The following is a 13,070-nucleotide window of genomic DNA, read 5'->3' as shown; positions in this document are numbered from 1 at the left end:
AAGGTAGTAAACAATTTAATAAATGGCAAAGGAAGATCTCAGAATTTGTATGGGCTGGGAAAAAACCAAGGATTAAGATGAAAATTTTAACGGATGCCAAAGAGAGGGGAGGATTTCAGCTTCCAGATTTAAGATTATATCATGATGCAGTTTGTTTGACGTGGATAAAGGATTGGATGATGCTGCTAAATAAAAAGCTTTTATTGTTAGAAGCTCATGGAAATAAATTCAGCTGGCATGCTTATATGTACTATGGGGAAAAAAAGATGGATGGTCTTTTTTCTCACCATTATATTAGAACAACTTGCTAAATACATGGATAAAATACAAGAAATATGGTGATAAAAGAAAGCCGTTATGGATAGTGCCAGCAGAAGTAATAAAAATAACAGTTGAATCTGATGAAGAGAGAGGGTTGTCATATAATCAACTGCTAAAGATCCAAGGTGATAAAGTTGAATTAAAATCTGCCGAAGAGCTAAACAACAAGTATGACTGGTTTCGAATGCAACAAATAAAAATTTTGATGGAGAATGATATTAAATCTGTTGGAATTAGACGTGAGCAAACGGAATTGGAAAAGGTTCTGTTTGGAGATAATGAAAAATTAATATCAAAAATATATAAATTACTGTTGAAATAGTCTACAGAAGAAGTAGTAAAATCTCAAATGATTAAATGGGCAATTAATGTAAATAAGGAAATACAGATGGATACATGGGAATATCTTTGGAAGAACTCGATGAGAATATCAACATGTCAGAGCATTAAAGAGAACTGTTTCAAGATGATGTATAGGTAGTATATGACTCCGAAAAAACTGGCAAAGATAAGTAAAAAGATGTCGGATAGATGTTGGACATGTAAGAAACATGAAGGTTCTTTTTATCATATGTGGTGGACTTGTGGAAAAGCGAAAAAGTTTTGGCAGATGATGCAACAAGAAATATCTAAAATTTTGGGATATGATTTTAAGAAAGTTGCAGAGACTTTTCTGTTGGGATTACAAATGGAAAAATGCCCAAAAGAAGATAGAACTTTAATTTGGTACTTGCTCTCAGCTGCTAGGACACTGTATGCGCAGTTGTGGAAGCAAGAAAAAATACCAGAGAAATGGGACTGGATCGTGAAAGTTTTATTGTGGAGTGAGATGGACAAACTCACAAGAAATTTAAGAGACTATGATTTGGAGGTGTTTAAAAGGGAGTGGAAGAAATTTAGAGGATATATAGAGAAAGAGTGGAATGTAAAAAGAGATTGGACAATTTTTTAATAATGAGTATGAGAAAAGGGATAAATTGAACTTTGATTGGTTAAGGATACCTTTATAAGTGAACTCAAGTATATAACTTCAGCAGGAGTCTAGTGACGGAGGGAGGGGGGATTAGAAAATATCATATGGGTTAGGGATAGTAATGATATAAACAGACATTGTTACCATATGTTATTAATAAAATTGTTTAAACCACCATTTACTGCACCATTGTTTTAGTTTTGCTATGCAGGAAGCATGTTTATTCTCTCCTAGTGTCAGACTCAAGGAAGGCAGTAAAGATGCACATGCACACTGTGCTCACTGGTTCAAGGTTACTATGGAAATTAATACTAGTAGGCTTCCGGGCTACGTCGCCTTGATCTCAGCGGGGTCCGTGGGTTCTCCTAATTGCAGCCCCCCTGAATCAGGCAGGGGGAGGGGTGCCATGGATGTGACACCCCCAAAGGGGCCCTGAAGGGGTCTCTTTTCGGCATGGGGTTTTTACAGCAACACAGGGGCACAACGGCAGTTGTTCCTGTTCTCTCTGTATGCCCCGAAACACTCCCTGTCATGATCACCATTACAGCAGCAAGAGGTGAATGCCTGATCGCTTGCTTCTCTTCTCTTCAATAAGCTTTTGATCTATCACTTCTCTACCTCAAGCATGACAATTCTACATTGCAAGTAAGTGGGCTTTCAGTTGCCAATGGCTAATGGTTTTGCATTTCAACAAACGGGCAGTTCAAAGGAAGGGAAAGAGGTCAATACCTCCAATTTCCCTGTGAATGAGGCCTCGAAAATCTAAAGAACATCTCTAAGTATTGGAAACAATTTGACTTAATCTGAATATGGATACTTAAATCAACCCGGATTATAATTGGATATTTGTTAAAGAGGTTATTATTCAGCTGCAATACTGTCTGAACAAAATGAGATACTTGTTAGAGGGATTTCTCCTTGTCGTCTGAAATTCATACGCTAACACTCAAAACTTCAGTTGGAGAAGATTGGGAAGGACGGACTATCTGGAACTCTGAGCTACTTTTCAACCTGGATTAATAGACTGAGTTTGCTGACAGAGAAAAATGGCTTTGCTAATAAAATTTTTCACAAAAAAGATATTTTAAGCAGTTTGAATTCTCTGAGGCAAGATCTTGGTTTATTGACAGAGTTGGTTAAGGAACAAATGGGAACTTTTGTGCTGAAAGCTAACGAAATCTCAAATCTACATGAGCAGAGTGCTAAAGAGAACCCGGTGAAATCTGTGGAATTGAAATGGGAAAGTGACTCGTTGGGAAAAGAACAAAAGAAAATCAAAATGGAACCCTATGGCGTAATTAAAAAAGGAAGACTGGAAATGGAGACTGACTGAAGTTATTTCAAGAGGAACAAAGGCTGTGGAATTTTTCCCATTTTCTTCAAGAGGGATGACTGCATTAAGAAATAAGAAGGTGCATTTTAACCAGAAAATCATGATGTGGAAATCTTTCAGGAAGAATTGCCTCCTGAACTAGATCCCTCTCTGTGGATAGTTGAATATGGTCTTTGTAAGAAAATCTGATATGTGATATTAGAAGGCTAAGTGAGATTCTATTTTCTCTCTTTTTTGGGCTATAATAAGTTTTGTGTAAAATAATATGGATATAAAAGCTAAAGGACTAAAAAGTCTTTGAAAAGAATTCTATGTAAAAATAGTTAATCTAGATCAATTTCTTAGAAGGCAGACAGCATAATTATTTGATAAATTGGTGAACTTGTCTTTAACAGATAATGATATTAGCTTTTTATGTTTATTAACGATATGGGTAATCCTACAAATTAATCTATAATTGTTAAGGTAGACATCATAATTATTTTGTAAATTAGTAGATCTCCTTCTAATATGTTTGTTTGAAGAAATTGTCTATAATAAGATAGATAAATTATTGTGCTCTATTTCTAGCCTGTTAAGGATAAAGATATTGGTCTCAAACTGTATTAAGGAGAGAGAAAGTGCATATTAGTTATAAATCAGGAGATAGATTTCTTTTTAGCAAGAAGGGTTTCTTGAAATGTCTTTATCTTTGTGGGTAGTTGGGTATGGAACTATCAATAAGAACAGACATGTGATTTTTATTTTTGGGTTATAATAAGTTGTTTTTTCTAGACCAATAGGGTTATAAGAGTTGGATTAATTGTTAAAAAAGGCAGACAGCACAGTTATTATGTAAACTGACATATTTGTTTTTAGTATGCCTCCCAGGAGAAACTGTTTATATTGAGATAGACAAAATCTATGTTGTATTTTTCTTTTAGCTTCTTAAGGATAAAGATATGAATTTTTTGTGTTTATGTTAATGAGGATATGTTAAACTAACAAATTAATCTGTGTTTTCAACACGGTTAAGCCAAATCAGCCAGTTCCATGTTGAGATTGCTGTGACTTATTTATACTTATTTGTGTTGAAGAAGAATTGCTTAGACTTGTATTGCAAATAATAGTTTAGTAAAAATGTTTTATAATGAAAGATAAAGATGGTAAAATATATGGAGAACTCTATACTTACAGGTAGAACGAATTGGATATTTTATTTGGTGGTAGAATTGTAACTGATATATCTGTACTTTTCTTTTTTTTCTGCTTTTCCCATTCTGTATATGCCCTTCCCCCCTGTTATGTATCTATGCTTATGCTTCTTCTTTTTGTAGTTAAAAACAATAAAAATTATAAAATCTGAAAAATAGGAAACTAATACTAGTATTTTTGCCAAGAAAAAGGAGACCTGGAGCACCAAATGTAGGTAGTAAGTGGCAGTTTTCCATAGGCTTGGCAGCCACAAAAAAACAAAATAAAACCTACCCCCCCCCCCAAAAAAAAGTATTCTTGAGACTCTTTCATGTGCTTTCACTTGACTTGCATGTCATCTAAGTTGTTTAGAAGCATAGTAGTGCAGTAATATTTCATTTAGCTGTGAAAGTGTTAACCAGACTTTAAAAGATCGCAGTGTTTTATTGCAGAATCAGCAAATCATTTCATCATGAATTACTTTTCTGTGAGGTCTGCTTAATTAAAATGCAAGGCTTGATTGATATCTTAAGAATATCAACCATAACATTTTAATCTGTGCATTCAAAGGGTTAAAATTGTTAAAGGATATGTGTAGACATTTCCTCCTTGTCTGTAAACTGACAGACTCTTTCTACTGAAAGTGGTTCTCAGACTGTGGGGGTAGGCCACATTTGGAGGGATATATTTGCAAAGTTGCAGGGAACAGTACAATCCTGAGGTAGAGAAACCCTTCCTCAACTATAGCCATGACTTGCATAAACTGAACACCTCCAGAAACATATCCTCACAAATATTCCTTGGATTTGTGAGGGTGATTGTGTTCTCACTGCACCTTCTTGATTTGGCAAGAAGGGAGGTGAGAAAATAAGCTACTGCTTTTTTGTCCAGGTTCCTGTACATATATTTGGGAAGGATTCAGAGAAATTATGTTTTCTTCTGATGGTAATATGGATTTATTAGCATGGATGCATGCAATGGCCTGCAAGGATATCTGTGAATCGATCTGATTGGTGTCAGGCTGGGAAGGGGGAAGGGGGGTAGAGAGAGACGAAAGGTAGTGTAAGTTTAGAAGGCAGGTAAGTTCAAAATGTTTGAAAAACATTGACTTAAAGCCCATCCTCTTTCAGTTATAACCATATTACTTTTCTCCTTATAATTATTCCCAGCTGCTATCAGTCTCTTGATGTAAAGTTACTGTAATTCTATACTTTGAAATTATTATGAATAAGAAAAATCATAACATCCTTGTGCACCTGCCACATTTTGAAGATGATTATTTAAGCATTGCCAGGTGATGCATGAAGACTGAAGAACTGCCTCACTAAATGAGAATGGAGACCATCTAATTTTTGGATTATCTCCATTCATCAGTGGTCAGGCGGATGCCCCTGGGTTCTCAAAGCAAATGGTTAAGAGTAGAGGTGGCCAAACTTGCTTAACATAAGAGCCACATAGAATAAACGTAAAATGTTTGAGAGCTGCAAGACTTGAACAAATATTACACACACATCTTTATTAAAACTCTTAATACTTACTTTGCAAGAAAGATAAATATATATATATGTACACTTTACAACACAGCCATGATGGAAGGAGACCTTTTTGAAAACAAAAATGGGAATAACAGTCCTCATAAAATCAGCATAGAGAAAGGTTAGGAATTATTTTTTTGCCACCAGTGGGAGAAGGAAACACACATGTACCATATAAATCACTGACCACCTTTTGCATCATTATGCATCTCTCTTTGCCTTGACACCAAGGTTAGTAAATATAGCTCCTACAAAAGCTATGACACTAAGGGGGAACCCTGCAGCACCCTCTTTAATTCTGTCTTTCCAGGCCTGTAGCCAGGATTTTTCATTTGATGGGGCCCAAAGCCAGGATTTTCATTTAGCGGGGCACATTTTTTTGTGGGGGCCCTAATTCTTATGCTTAAGTGTGTAATTTAGTTCTGTTACTTCAAAACAGACCTTATTCAGTTCCGCAGGGCCTGTAAGACAAACCCTCTTCCGGCTAGCCTACACCTAACTGGGAAGCAAATGTAGCTTACTAGACTCCTGTTAATTATATTGTATAAGATTTGATGTTAAGGTTTTAAGGTTTTTAAGGTTTTAAATGTTCTGACTTTTTAAACTGCTTATATATGTAAATGTTAATTTAAATTCTGTTTTATCGTCTGCTGTGAGCCGCCCTGAGCCATCTGTGGGAAGGGTGGGATACAAATCATAGAATAAATAAATAAATAAAACAACCTTTCTTTTAAATAGGGCATCAAGCTCTCACCAGGATTGGGGGATCCCCTGATTTGGGGCCCCCCAACCTGCCTGCATGGAGCAGGCCATTGAGGAATCCTTGCCTCCAAAGAGCCCCATTGTCACGCAACATGTCCTGTGTGATGATGTCACCGGAAGTGACATCATGTCTGGCACATCATGCCAGGGATGCTCTAGGATTTACTGTAAAACTCTATGGTACCATAGAGATTTTACCATGAATCCTAGAGTGTCCTCAGCATGACGTGCCTGGCACGATGATGTCGCTTTTGGGAGACATCATTGCACTGCATGCACTTTGTGCATGAGAGAGAAGTCCCCTGTCACAGTGATGGAGGGACTTGGCAACCCTACAGCCCCTGGAAGTAGCAGGATTGTTCTAGGACTGGAATGACAGGCCCCAGAATGGAATGATAGCTCTTGGAAGTAGCAGGAGTGTTCTGGGACTGGAACACTTCTCCTACCCCTAGGGGCTGTCATTCCACTCTGGGGTCTGTCACTCCAGTCCCAGTACACTCCTGCTACCTCCAAGAGCTGTCATTTTACACTGGGGGCTGTCATTCCAGTCTTAGAATGCTTCTGCTACTCCTAAGGGCTGTCATTCCACTCTGAGGCCCATCCTTCCAGTCCCAGAACACTCTCGTTACCTCAAAGGGCAGTCATTCCAATTCCAGAACACTTCTGCTACCTCCAAGGGCTGTCATTCCATTCCGGGGCTGTCATTCCAGTCCCAGAACACTCCTGCTACTTCCAAGGGCTGTCATTCCACTCTGAGGCCTGTCATTCTGTCCCAGAACACTCTTGGTACCCATAATGGTGATCATTGCACTCTGGGTCCTGTCATTCCAGTCCCAGAATGGTCCTGCTACTTCCAGGGGTTGTCATTCCTGTCCCAGAACATTTCTGGTACCCGTAGGGTCTGTCATTCCACTTAGTGGCTTTCCAGTTCCAGAATAGTTTATCTGTGCCCAAAGAACTTAATGGAAATCCATTCTGCATTTTCTTTGCAACTCATATTGTGCTGTAATGTATTTCAGTGGAGCCCATGCAAGTCTCCTGTGTGTCTTTTGCAACCTCAGGAAATAACAAGAAAGGCTGGGTTGCAATTTATGCAGGACAGACCTTGTGGACTTCTCCCTCCCCCCTTTTTTATTCTGAGGAATCACCCTAAAAAGCAAATTTGAGAGCTGAAAAGTGCATTGCATTCCCTTCACTAGCCATTAAACCTTGAACCAGCCATCTCCAGCTGCCTGTCCCATGAGGTGAAGGCGATGATGGGCACTTCAGCAGCTGATTGGAGGGGGCATACAGGTAGGACAAGGGTTTAATTGGGGGTGCCTGGAACCCTCCCAGACCCCCCAACTACAGCCTGCATCCCTTCTTCCAGTGGCTCCCTCAGCTCTTGTGCTCTTTCCCTGCTTTAGGTCTCTGGGCAACCTTTGTGGTGGAGGAGAAGAGCTTGCAAGCCTGCCTATTGCCCCCTCCTTCCCTGTTTCACACACAGCAGAAATAGTCACCTACCTATGGGTCAGCACTCAGAAGCTGACTGAGGTTCTAATGCTAAGCATGCTTACTTGAGAGTAAACCTGCATCAAGTTCCTCCTCAGCCTCTAGGAGCTGCACAATATGTGTGAAAGAGACACATAGTTTGGCCACCCCCGGGTTAGAGCTATCCCTTGTGCATTCTTAAAGCTGGTACTTGAAAGTACCCCACATCTGAACATAGATGTCCCATTTAAACTTCTACTTTGTGGAGTTGTCTAATCCCATTTAAGCATAATAAATAAATAAATAAATTTAAGCAGAGTGCTAAAGCTGCAGTACAGCAGTCCTAAGCTCTGCTCACGACCTGAGTTTGATCCCCATGGAAGCTGGGTTTTCAGGTAGCCGGCTCGAGGTTGACTCAACCTTCCTTCCGAGGTCAGTAAAATGAGTACTGTGGGGAAAGTGTAAATGACTGGGGAAGGCAGTGGCAAACCACTCCGTAAAAAGCAAGCCATGAAAACATTGTGAAAGCAATGTCACCCCAGAGTTGGAAATGACTGGTGCTTGCACAGGGGACCTTTCCTTTTCCTAATCCCATTTAAGCATGATAAACCAGTGGCAGTTTTAAAATCTTGTTGAGTGTGAAGGAATTCTTTCTTCACACAGGCCTAACCTACTGTAAATCATATGATAAAAGGTACTTGGATAAAAATGTACTATGGATCACTTGCAATCTATATTTTAATTTGATGTCTCACATTTTCCTTTTTACCTAGCAATGACAAAGTAGAAAAACTAAAGAAATTTGGAAAATTTTTCAAGAAAGAAAAGTTTAAAATGAAGACCACTCCACTGAAAGAGAATATCTGGTATGTAATTATTTTGGTATTAGGCAGCTATCAAATTAAGTTACTTAAGCTATTTTGTCTCTTTTTTACTAGTTTATTTCACTAGAAAATTTAAAGGAAATCCACTTGATGTTCACCTGGTAAACTTGGGGTGGGTACTATATTTCATCCTGACCTGCCTCATAGAGGATAAAATAGAGGGAAGGAGATCTATGTACAGTACTCTTTGGCGAAAGAGCCAGACAAAATGTAATGTTTATCAGTTATTTTAAGCAACTGTGAAACATTATGTGGTGCAATTTTGATGGCAGATCACAGTACTCCAAAGACATATATCCCATCCAGTACCAGAATGCACTTTAACAAGATGTAAGTGGGATAACAACCAAAGCAGCAGATTAAACTTTAGGAAAGCCAAATGGGAGTTATGTATCCATCCTATAACCTTTAAGCAGAAGGAAAGCCTGTGTGGAACAGGGAGCCCTGTGAGTTAATAGTAAAGAATGTTTGAGCCACAAGATAGCAGAAGGTAGTATGAACATATACTCTAGTTCCCAAATGGGGACTATTTTCTGCCTTGCTGTCATAGTATCTCAGCTCTACGCTTCTTGACAGTGGTTGGTTTGTGTCATGATGCTGGAGTACTTGCAAGTGGCACTAAATCAATATTCTGTCCTAGCTGATTAGTAGGGAGAATGCCATTATCACTATATTCTTACATATAGGAAAGTAGGGATATTGTGCAGCCACACAGCTCACAAGGTTATGTGGCTTATAGGTTAGGGCCACTCTACAGTTTTGGTGGTCCCAAGAAGAGAGCGCCTGGGCCTGGCCATGCTTTTATCTCACTTTCCACCCCACCTGTGTGTCCCCTTCCTGCCTGTGTGCCCTTCTGCCACTCACAAGCCTTCCTACCTCCCACACTCAGTTGCCTGTAGCACATGCATATGCTTTTTTTACCAGTAGCACTGGTGAGTGCATGCTGCTAGTGCAGCTACTGCTATGGCTACCAGAAGTGCCACCACTGTGCACCACTCTTCTGTTCTTCCACAGTGACATTGGGCAGCTGGGAGCATGGTGTCAGACCATTTCATGCAAACAGATGTGGAAGGGCATGCAAAGATAGAGTACAGGAGGTGCACAAATAGGAGTGAACAGCAGTGGGCCCCACCATAAGCCCTGCTATAGTCTACTATTCTTAGTGTCTAGTTCTTGAAGTCTTTGCCAAGAAACTCAGTACTATTCAGAACCTTGATTTCCTCATCCTCCCCCTCTTCAGATAATGAAGGGGCAGTAAACCTCACCAGCAAGCTGTGGGCAGCCTTGGTGGGGTTACCACTTCAAATGAATGAACTGGCTACTGCTCAGCTCTCTTTCTCTCTCTCTTTCTCTGTGTATACACACAGTGCTCACTGCTATTCAGAGCCTTGATTTCCTCATCTCCCCACCACCACCTTTCAGACAATGATGGGGCAGTAAACTCCACCAGCAGCAAGCTGGTGCATAATCCATCCAATTATGTATATAACTTTGCAGCTGTTCATTATCCAAGACTGAACAAAAAATGTGGAATGCTTTATAATGCTAAAAACTTAATACTACTCTTTAATTAAGAAACATTGGCTTTCTTTAAGTAATTTAGTTTATCTAGTTTGTATTTCTTTGAGACCAACACAGCAGCATCTGGTTACATCAGGGTGCTGATGATACTATTTACAGAGTTTTCCCATCTCAAGGCAGGGCCTGGAGTTCTTCTGGAATGACAACTAATCACAAGACTACAGAGTTCAGAGCCCCCTCCCCCAATGGCAGCATTAGAGGCATATGCAAAGAAGCCCAAAGGCTCACGGCTGAAAATTACTGGCAAACAATTTTACAAAATTGTGAATGTAATTATTCCAAATGTGCAGAATGAACAATAAAAGCAATTTCATATATGTTTGTTCTTTTTGTCTTCACTTTGACCCGACAAACTACCGGTGAAACCAGGAGACAGCAAAACAGCAGTTCAAAACAAGTTTGATTTCAGTGATTTAGAAGCAAAACCAGTGCTCTTCTTCAGAGATTGTCAGGAGCCAGCACCTTTGACTTGAAATGCTTTTGAATGGAGTGTAAATATATGAAGATTTGAACAACCTCAGTATGAATGTCTGACGAAGTCTGAATGTGTGAAATGGCCAGCTCCAGCTTGATTAATTTAGAGAATTGGGGTTCAGCCTTGATGCCACTGACAATCTCTGAAGAAGAGCACTGGTTTTGCTTCTGAATCACTGAAATGGTTGCAGTGGAGTTGAACTTGTTTTGAAAGCTGTTCTGCTGTCTCCTGGTGAAACTTGTAGGGTCCAAGTGAAGACAAAAAGAACAAACATATATGAAATTGCTCTTATTGTTCATTCTGCAAATTTGGAATTTTTGAATAATTACATACCCAACAAAAAGTAACCAATAAAATCATGCCAAAAAGAACAGCATAAATAATGTATCCAGACTTATGTTTACATACAAGAACTTTTTTTAGGGGTGTGGGGAGAGCATAAGCCATAGAGTACAATGATTTATACTAGAGGTTAATAAACCATAGAAATAATAGCCATTTGCTCATTAGATTGCTCATAAATCTACTTATTTAACATTTTTTTCCCTTCTAAAACTCTTAGATTAAAAAATGTTACAGTGATTGTGTTGGGGAGGGGGAGAAGGGGATGGAGAAAATAATCCCTTCTTAAAGCCTTGATTGCAGTTGCTATGCTACCAATATTGCTATTTATAAATAATGTTGAAATGCATGCAATTTATTTCCCCCCCTCCAGCAACCTCTCCAGTTCTGTGCCAAATCTAGGTAAGGATATTTGTTCAAAAGAAAAAATCTTTTAACTTGAACGGGTGGGGTCTAAACAATCCTGGCCCTCTGGGCTGAATTTTCCCTGTAAATTGTCAAACTGTAACTTCTAATTTTTTAAAAATATATATATTGACTAATTTCCATTGTCAGTTTTATAGGAGATTGTGACCCAGAGCAGTTTTTGGTATCTATTCTCATCTGTCCTTTAGGAGTAATTTTTAGTTATGTACAAAGGCTAATACAAACTTGATTATAGTGTATCATTTTCAAAAAGTGCTTTGATGGCTTATTTCACAGGTATTATTCCTGAGTAACGTGGATTGCAAATTCATTTTCTTATATAATAGAAAATTATTAAGTGGTCAAAGAACAACATTATACTGGCTCTTCAGTCAACTTTCTGTGGGTTTCTGAGATAGCTATTCTTCCTGTATAAAATAATATTTCAGTATTCTGGAACTTGAGGTAGTGGATGGTTATCTTTCACACATTTTTGTCCTTTTGAGGCAATTCTTAGTTTTTAAAAAAGATGACCTTTGATGTTTTAGTGAATCTGGATTAATGTGGACCTTATATGTGTTTATTTTCCATGTTTATCAAATAAATGGCTTGTGTTATTATGTTTAACCATTGAATGGTTTTGATGGTAGATGTTATGACCCAGGAGAATATGGTGTATGATGATGTCAACGTGGAAGAAAATGATACAAAGTAGGTAATGTTTTTGTCTCACAAAAACTCACTATTTCAGGCTTCTAATGTATACTAATAGACAGTTTTAAAAAGCAAATTAATAGCTTTTATGTTTCCCACAGCTAAGCAGTTACATATCTAGAGTCCAGTGGCACCTTTAAGGCCAACGAAGTTTTATTCAAGGTATGAGCTTTTGTGCACTCGTGGAAGCTCATACCTTGAATAAAACTTTGTTGGTCTTAAAGGAACCACTGGACTCTAATTTTGTCCTACTGCTTCAGACCAACACGGCTACATACCTGGATCCAGTTACATATCTGTTAGATAAGGCAAAGGAGGACAGGATTATGATGGAGAGTTAAGGCTAAAGTTCAAAAGAAGGCAAGCAAAATTATCAACATTGGGATCAGGTCACTAAACAACAGTTTAATTGTGGTACTTCCAAGATGGGGGATGGGGGACCTCAAACTGTCCTCTTTTTTATCTGTTGAGGTTTTGTATAAATTTCAACAGAAATCCAGTGCAAAAACCTGCTATCCCTTTGGTGTCGCTTCTTGCTTTTATAACTTGATTTTTCCTTTAATTTTTATCTTAATTTTACATATAGCTATAATGAGGGCTTAGGAACTAACAGTTCACTTTGTCTCTGCTCATTCATGATCAGTGTTTTACTTTTTTGATATAGTTCGGTATCTTAATTTGAGCCTGGCCTGAGCAGGCCTATAAATGGGCAGGGGAACAATTGCAAATAATTGTGCTGTGGCTGCTGCTATGTTTACCAACAGGGGACTTATTTTCATGGCTTACAAGATAAGGCCAGAAAGTGAAGACTGCTAAAGACTCAAATAATTCAGGAACTGGTAATTCTTTAAGTGAGATAGCAGGAATAATTGTTAAATGTCTTTTGTGGGATAAAATGGTTTTATTACAATTGTGGCCTCAAAATTCTTGTTAAAATTTTCTTGGAACACATCAATTCTTTATGTTGCATGTAAAAAAAAAAATCCTTTGTAGCTCAATGCTGGATAAAGGATGTTCAGTGTTCTGCTTGCAACCTATTGAACCACACATCTGTGTACTGCTGTAACTACATGATTCCTACTTTAAAATGTCTTTGTGATTC

General features: G+C 38.5%; 1 protein-coding gene across 1 annotated transcript in view; it reads left to right on the top strand.

Annotated features, from left to right (window-relative positions):
- Positions 1 to 13,070, top strand: part of FYB2 (FYN binding protein 2) — a 97,203-nt gene that overhangs the window by 73,557 nt on the left and 10,576 nt on the right. Inside the window, exons 13-15 of the mRNA XM_060233021.1 lie at positions 8,341 to 8,433; positions 11,223 to 11,251; positions 11,905 to 11,965. Of these exons, the coding sequence (XP_060089004.1) occupies positions 8,341 to 8,433; positions 11,223 to 11,251; positions 11,905 to 11,965 (183 nt within the window). The remainder of the gene's footprint in view (positions 1 to 8,340; positions 8,434 to 11,222; positions 11,252 to 11,904; positions 11,966 to 13,070) is intronic.

This window comes from Heteronotia binoei, chromosome 2, assembly GCF_032191835.1.
Source record: "Heteronotia binoei isolate CCM8104 ecotype False Entrance Well chromosome 2, APGP_CSIRO_Hbin_v1, whole genome shotgun sequence".
In the NCBI taxonomy this organism is placed as follows: Eukaryota; Metazoa; Chordata; class Lepidosauria; order Squamata; family Gekkonidae; genus Heteronotia; species Heteronotia binoei.
Note: the sequence above shows the minus strand (reverse complement) of the source record. Positions and strands in the feature narration are given on the sequence as shown.